This window comes from Priapulus caudatus, unplaced genomic scaffold (assembly GCF_000485595.1).
Source record: "Priapulus caudatus unplaced genomic scaffold, Priapulus_caudatus-5.0.1 Scaffold253, whole genome shotgun sequence".
NCBI lineage: Eukaryota > Metazoa > Priapulida > Priapulimorpha > Priapulimorphida > Priapulidae > Priapulus > Priapulus caudatus.
This window is the reverse complement of record NW_014577314.1, coordinates 271,824-279,460: the sequence shown is the minus strand read 5'-3', so window position 1 is coordinate 279,460 and position 7,637 is coordinate 271,824. Positions and strand designations below refer to the sequence as shown.

Below are 7,637 nucleotides of genomic sequence, written 5' to 3'. Positions count from 1 at the left end.
TACAGTAAGTACAGTTGTATGCAGTAAAATCCTAGAGGCTACTGTCCCTTTAACTGTAAAGCTAGTGATATGATTGCATATCGTAGGAAACAAAAGTATTATTATCACTACCTTACAATCATGCTCTTACCTCATCAGAACGCCGATCCGGATAAGCCTGTTGTCTTCTCGAACCAGGACATGGAGGAGGTGGATGCCTTCCCGGAGGACACTGCCTTGTTGGTGCGGATAGATGGGGAATCTCATGTTGCTAGCCACCAAGTAAGCGTTGCCACTTTCGAAAATTCACACTTAAATATTTTTTGTTGTTGTTTAACAGAAGTAGGGAATTATTTATCATGTTCGTTGTACATATGGTCACGTAATTAGCTGGAAAAATGCCCTAAGAATTTTCTCAGTTATCTCTAACCTGCTACTCATGTATACTCGCTGAGATGTTGTGTCGATAATAATAATCACGTTTAACTAATAATAATAATAACAACAATAATAATATTAATAATAACATTAATGCACTCGTATACGTAGCTGGAGCGATCGTGGAATAACTCAAAATACCAATGCAATGCCCCCTCTCACTTGGGTTTTGCAGGCGAGCCTCAGCAGCAATCAGTGGTTATTCAACGTCGACTTGCCATCGTCTGCGTCACGCGCGCTCTGCCTTCGTCACGACGTCGACGGACTGCTCTGGCAGCCGGACTCCGATTCCGCGCAATTTCGGCACGTCGCGACCTTCAACGCCCTCGGCTACGTGCAGGCGTCGAAGCAGCAGCTGCAGTATGCTGCCTGTGCCGCCGACCGCTCGTTCGTCGCACTATGCGACTGCGCGCGCCACGTGTACGTCTACTGGCAGGCGGTTGCCGTGAAGACGGAGTTTCGCAACCGGAAGTCCGGCGCCGACGTCAAGAACGTCGCCAAGCAGCAGGTCGTCAGTCTGGATTCCGCGGACGAGATCGTCGGTTTCCGCGTCACGAACGAGTGGATATTCGTTTTGACGGCGAAGTCGCTTTCGGCGCTCAAGGTCGTGTGATGTTCGACGATGCGAAACGGACAGACGATGCGAACTGCGACGATACGCAAAACGAGCCAACTCCCACATCTGGCAGAGCTCCAAGAATACTATGGCGACTGTCTCCGATTACATATTTTAAGAATATGTGGGTTTTGCAACCATGATCGAGAATTGTTCTACTACTACGAATGACTTCTTCTACACTGTAACTTCTACGATAAATTAGATTTATTTTTGCATCAATAACTATACTGTCTGTATCAATGTGATGCATCAGTCATGCACGAGGATGGATGCATGAATGTAAAACTTATTAGGTGTAGCTAATCATAATCTCACACAAAGACGTTTCTACAAATACTCAGTTTATTCCAACGTTCAAAACGTAGCACGTCACATTTCAGAAGTATATGTTGATTTGCAAGAAGTATATAATTATGTCACAGAGATTCAAGTTTTATAACAGGTATTTTGTTGTCACTTGCTTTATGAATAGTGAATTTCTTTTATGAATACAGAAACACCTTAAACATGATTATCCAACAATGACAAGTTTTTAAGTTGATAAGTTTATGAGCTAGAAATTAAAACATTTTTTTATGTGATGTGACTGGTTCACTACACTACAACTTGCTACATTAATCATTTTTGGTGCAAGCATCTTGCATTATCTGTGACCATGTGATTCACGTACGACACGAATGTGGAGCTTCATCTTTCCCCAACCCATAACACAGACATAAAGGGCATACCACATGAGTAATTTAATCATAAAGTATCAGTAATACATGGAATACCAAGTTAGCCAGAATCAAGAATCAGTATTTCATTCATGTCAATAAAGACACTTGATTATCCACGCGACGGGACAAGTCTGAAACATTCCCTTTCCGTGTAACATCCTTTAAATTAAAATATATAATATTATACTCTTCGATGCACGTGTGTGCAGGTGTCATGCTGTTACTTTTAATGTCACCACAGCACTTCTACCTGATGCTGTGGCATGATGACATTCAGTGTCTTTGTCATCGGGGACATCACTACAGTGCTTCCACCTGCTTCTATGACACGACATACAGTGTCTTTGCTAGCGTTGACGTCACCACAGTGGTTCCACCTGCTGCTGATGTGACACGATGACATGCAGTGTCTTTGCTAGCGTTGACGTCACCACAGTGGTCGTACCCGCTGTTGCTGTGACATGATGACATCCCAGCATCCTTGTTACTGTTGACGTCACCACAGTGGTTCCACCTGCTGCTGATGTGACACGATGACATGCAGTGTCTTTGCTAGCGTTGACGTCACCACAGTAGTTGCAACTGCTGTTGATACAGTATTATTCAGTGCAAGCCATTGAAGTTCATGTCACCATCGAATCTATTGGCTATACTGCACGCGCACGCTCGCCGGCGACACGATACTGCTGGTGCTCGTGTCTGGCACTCACGGCTTGCTGACCTGTCTGACGACTCGGTCGTACTCAAATTCCCGCGAGTCCACCCGCTCCAGAAACGCACGTTTCTCGAGGTACCTGGACAAGCACATACAACGTGTTTTTGTAATGATGACAGTAGAGATGTCCAAAAAATGTTCGCCCTGCGATTACTCTGTGTTAATTTCAAATTCCTTCCATTTATGTTGTTGCTATTTATATATTAGCATAGGCAATTTAATTTAGCTTTCTCGTTGCAAAAATTAAGAAATATTCACGAGGACTTTGTCATTCATTAATAATGGCTTTTAAACTAGCACATAAAGAGAGATGAATTTTAAATGATTGTTGGTTACACGTTACAAAATGTTTAATTTAAACCAAAAGTATAACATATATTAATCCCAATGAGTGTTACACCTTCAATCAGCAGTGACTGACTAGGACGAAATACATATATACGATCAAGAGCACACTATCTGTAAACAACAACACCAATTGACCACCTGCCTTGTTCCTGAGCCAAGCTAAAAGTGTAAAGATGTACCAGTCTCTGATTATCATAGGCGTGTTCCAGGCCTAATTCAACTGAAGCGTAGACATGGTTTAAGTTTTTATCATTGGTTGCCCTATAGTGCTTGTGCTCTCGATAACAATATAAAATAAAAACAACACTTACGATCCTTTTGACTTGTTATGCAATTTCAAATCGTCCTCCAGCTTTTCATCTTTCTTATAGCTATCCCAATCCAATTTAGATTTGTCCTGTAAAAAACATGCATGTCACTGTACCTTGACAATACCGATATTCGAAACTCTGGTTACTCTGGTTATTACTGGTTAGAGCAAAAGTTTCATGTTCCAACATGCACTTAATGTTTAGCACGTGTGTGAACGCATGTATGTTACATTAGTATTGTGAGATCCAGTCGGAGACAAGACCGATTGTTTCGAATGACTAAACTACTTTTTCAACTATCCAGCGTCAATGACAAAGAACACTTAATTTAAAAATTGTAATCCGCGACGTCAATGGCCAGGGTTTCTTCTGAAGGAAAATTAGACAACGGCGGTAATGGCCAGTTTGGGGAAAAAGCGCACATGATGGATTCAAAGGCGTGCAGGTAGGCACGAATGTGGTTTCTGCAGGCAGACGTGGGGGGGGGGAGAGATAGAGGGGGTTCGGGGGTCTCCCCAAGCAAAATTTTAAAAATGTGATTGTCTTAGACTGCATTTGAGGCACCCCCAAAATAAAATTTCACCTTTTAGTTTAAATCTTACTCTGTTAGCAGTCCCACCAAGTCTCACGCTGCGCATTTAAATTTGACAACGGCGGTGCGCCGCAGTGCTTCCTATGTAGAAGAAACCCTGATGGCGTTATTTCCAAAGAAACAAAAACAAAACGGGTTTTACTTCTCAGGCCACAAGTAAAAAAAGCTTTGTTTGCCCTCACCCTACCCAGGCTGAAAAGTTTGGGTAGGTAGGTCGGGTTTTTTTTGGAGGGCGGGGGGGCCTTTTTACAAATTCAGCATGGTGTCTACATGCTTGGGTGTGCTTGTGTGGAGATACCTTTTATGTTGAATGTTTGTTTTGCTTGGTACGTATAATGTATTGCCTACCGATTTATATAATGTACAGTGATACAATTTGTTTAAAAAGAAAAGAAAAAAGATCAATACATTTTTTTGAGTCAGCCCCTTTTTGGCGAGTCGGTCGGGTGAGGGCAAACAAACAACATTTTTATTATGGCCTCACCAGCACACTGAGTTTGTTCTTCTTCCCGATCTGTCCCAAGAGGCCGGTGAGACCAGGCTGCTTGCTCCCACCTGGTCTCACGTTCGCTGGCTGTCCATTTACGCCCGCTCCCACTTTACCTGCTTTTGCAACTTCTTTCGAATCCGCTGCGACTGTTTTAGATACTCTGCAAAATGCAAATTAGCTTTAAAATGTTCTTTCAATAGGTTCAGTTTCGATATGGGGTAAGGGGGGATTACAAATTAACGACCACTATATACAAGATTATATAATGATCAATGATTACCGACAGATTATATGAGGTATGTTCTGACTCAACACTCACTTCAGCACTGAAAATTTGCTTATCATTTCCTATAGGTGAGATAAATACATTTCTTACTTCACCTCCTCTCCGGCAAAATCGTAAACCTTAGTGATCACTACAAGGGTTGGGTTCTTTCCGCTCCCAGAGACGACTTCAGAAACAGTCTTCTCTGTTGTGGAAGATAATGGTTTCTGCGACAATATAAAGAAGCAAAAGTTTATGTACAAGAAAAAAGTAGATTCGTATGTCACACACTTAATTTTAGATTTGCATACTTGCTTTGTGGGAATTAATGTAAATTCTCTATTAATAACTATGCAGACTAAGAATTTGCCTAAAAACTAGAAAAATATAATGACTTCTGAGATAAAAAGCAAGTAAATGTGTGGAAAATTTCATATGTATCTCACATGCCCAAATATGAATATCCCTGAATCATATGATTATCTTGAAGTTATGGTTTGAGGAAAGTGGTAACAGATATCGTGCTTGTCAGACCTGGCACAGTACTTTATGAATGAAATACTAACAGAACCTACATTATTAGGACTAGCCAATTGTTGGGAGGCAGCTAACTTCTGCTTTTTACTAGGTAGGTCTTTATTGAAGCTTGCCCAAAGTGCATCTGCTTTCTCCTTCTCTTTTTCTTGAATAATCTAGAGACAATGAGAAAACGAAGATTCTTCAATGTATTCTGTTTACATCCGGTCACAATCGATGAATTCAATTACTCGGAAGTTTCTTGGGATCGTGTATAATCGTTCAAATTTTCGTTAATGAACTCCCGGTACTGCTTTTGCTACAGCGTGAATAATATTTCACGCACAACCAACATCAATTACCACCTACACTAAGTGTGCTACAACTTGCCTGTTTTTTCTCACTTGCAAAATCTGGACACTTGTCTTTCTTTTCCTCCTGCATGGTCGCCGGCTCCTCTTCGTCTAACTGAATACCGCCCTTCCTTTTTCTGTGGGAGTAATAATAAAAATTGACGTAATAGGATACGCTATTATACCAATTTATCACTACCTGTGAAGGTGTCAATACTATTGTGATCACAAAATTCGTGAACATACATGTGTTTATAATATATCTTATGCAAAGTACTATGCAACAAGAACAATCATATATGCAACACTTTGTAAATTTTCTTATTTGGAATACCAACTGTTTGCTTTTTGGAATACCAATTGTCTGACTACGACTGTATATCAGGAAATATTCAAAAAACAAGAAATATGAAATATATAAGGACAAACGAATTATTGGGATTATATAAACATCCGATTGCTACGAGATAAGCAATAACACACCTAACTTCAAGAAGTTTGCTGGTTTTTGACCGCTTCTTCTTTGGCAGTTTTTGCCCATTCGGGACCTTTGCGGCTGATTCCAGTGAATCTCCCTCATCATCACCGGATTCTTCTTCTTCGGAAACAATTTCTTCACCTACAATGGAAAATATGACTCAGATTATTAAAGCGAGGGCGAACGACACAACTGGAATGATATAGTTTATGGTTTAAATAATAAGTAACTAGAATAATCGATGTATATGATATATTTTTAATAGCTTGTGACATATATTCTAGTATTTTGAAATTTTTTATTTCTTACTTGTTCCCAATCCTTTTGAAAATAAATGGCAAAAATCTTTTCATTGAAAAACAGAAATATTGGTTTGCCAGACCAGCATATAGAATTTTAAGTAAAATACATTAACAATACTGATCGTGATTGTGACAGTGTGATTATATTCAAGATTAAGAAAATAGTTTCATCGATAAAGTTGACTAATCAAAGTAATTATTGTAGCTGGAGATATCAACTGATATGCATTAACCCACTGATGTAAACGAATTACACTGACACTGACCTTGAACGAAAGTATAGGATTGCAGCGTAATATATTCTTTATCAAAACTATCATTTATAGTATATAATACTATATTAACAACACGGTATGTTGTTAGGTATAAAAGATGAACCACAACAATTTATACGGCTGTAAACGTTGGGTCGTACGATAGTTTGCGTTCTATAAATGGCACAATTTGGGCAAATTAATGTGAGTAGAGTGTGAATGTCAAGAGGTGGGACTAAAGCCCGGCGCACATTGCCGAACATTTTGCTCAAAAACATTATCGTAGCAATGTTCCATGAAATGTTCGGCAGTGTGCGGTGAAAAAAGTCGCCGAACATTTGTTCCGAACAATGTTTCTGAAGATCAGAAATGTTTGATATCTCGAACATTGTTCGTCGAATGTTCGTCAATGTGCGCGGAATGTCGAACAATTCTAGGAACATTTGTAAATGCCTATCACGCCGATTGGCCACACGCCGATCACGTCACTCTTTACAACACAGCTACTAGACGGCACCACGAGGTTGTTCGCTGCAAAATGTTCGGCAATGTGCGCTGAGCAATTGTTCACCCGCACATTGCCAGACAAAAACATTTGTTCGGGAAAATGTTCGGCAATGTGCGCCAGGCTTAAGCCAACATGTTTATTGCGCTGGCTACAGTAATAATAATACTTTATTGCACAACAGGCTACAACGTAGCGGGGGCTGATGGCGATGTCATGCCTTGCTGCAGATTCCTTGCTGGTTCACCCCGTTTCCGTATAATAGATTTCGTATTTATTTAGCATTATATTTTATTGAAACGCTCCAAGTGCCTGTGCACACGAAGTAGAAGGATTGCAGTATGAGTTTCAGTTTTGCTAATTTCCTGTTTCTTTAGATAATCCCCGCAGCTGCATTAGAGTGCCTTGTGAAAGACAAGAGTGAAGAGAGGGACCTAAGATACAATTACAATTGAATTAGAGGCGACGTTTATCCCTGTTTTTTACTGGGCAAGGTTTGCGAACGCGAAAATTTCGTCAGTCTTTCTGTGATTTCGCGTGACACAGCTCGGTTACGAACAGAGACATTATGTTTTATAACAAGTGAACACTGTTCACGTCCCAAATGTCTGCCCTCTGTGTCCCCCACTAAAATTGTGGACTGTTCGCTGGCAGCTATAGATGCGTGCGCCGGTCAAAGCTTTCGGCGCACGGATCCATAGCTGCCAGTGCTGCATACTGTCGTAGGACGTTCCCGCGGTCGCGTGCGCCTTG

At 40.7% G+C, this 7,637-nt stretch overlaps 2 protein-coding genes across 2 annotated transcripts in view; one reads left to right on the top strand and one right to left on the bottom strand.

Annotated features, from left to right (window-relative positions):
- The window catches only part of LOC106808093 (nudC domain-containing protein 1-like), a gene marked incomplete at its 5' end in the record, with an annotated part of 19,878 nt that extends 18,296 nt beyond the window's left edge, over positions 1-1,582 (top strand). The window contains 2 exon segments of the mRNA XM_014810659.1: positions 139-261; positions 593-1,582. Coding sequence (XP_014666145.1) covers positions 139-261; positions 593-1,030 — 561 coding nt within the window.
- The window catches only part of LOC106808104 (craniofacial development protein 1-like), a 10,771-nt gene continuing 4,498 nt past the window's right edge, over positions 1,365-7,637 (bottom strand). The window contains exons 2-8 of the mRNA XM_014810679.1: positions 5,829-5,969; positions 5,383-5,482; positions 5,052-5,168; positions 4,588-4,703; positions 4,206-4,371; positions 3,130-3,215; positions 1,365-2,549 (exon numbers count right to left, since the gene is read on the bottom strand). Of these exons, the coding sequence (XP_014666165.1) occupies positions 2,462-2,549; positions 3,130-3,215; positions 4,206-4,371; positions 4,588-4,703; positions 5,052-5,168; positions 5,383-5,482; positions 5,829-5,969 (814 nt within the window). The 3' untranslated portion in view covers positions 1,365-2,461. The remainder of the gene's footprint in view (positions 2,550-3,129; positions 3,216-4,205; positions 4,372-4,587; positions 4,704-5,051; positions 5,169-5,382; positions 5,483-5,828; positions 5,970-7,637) is intronic.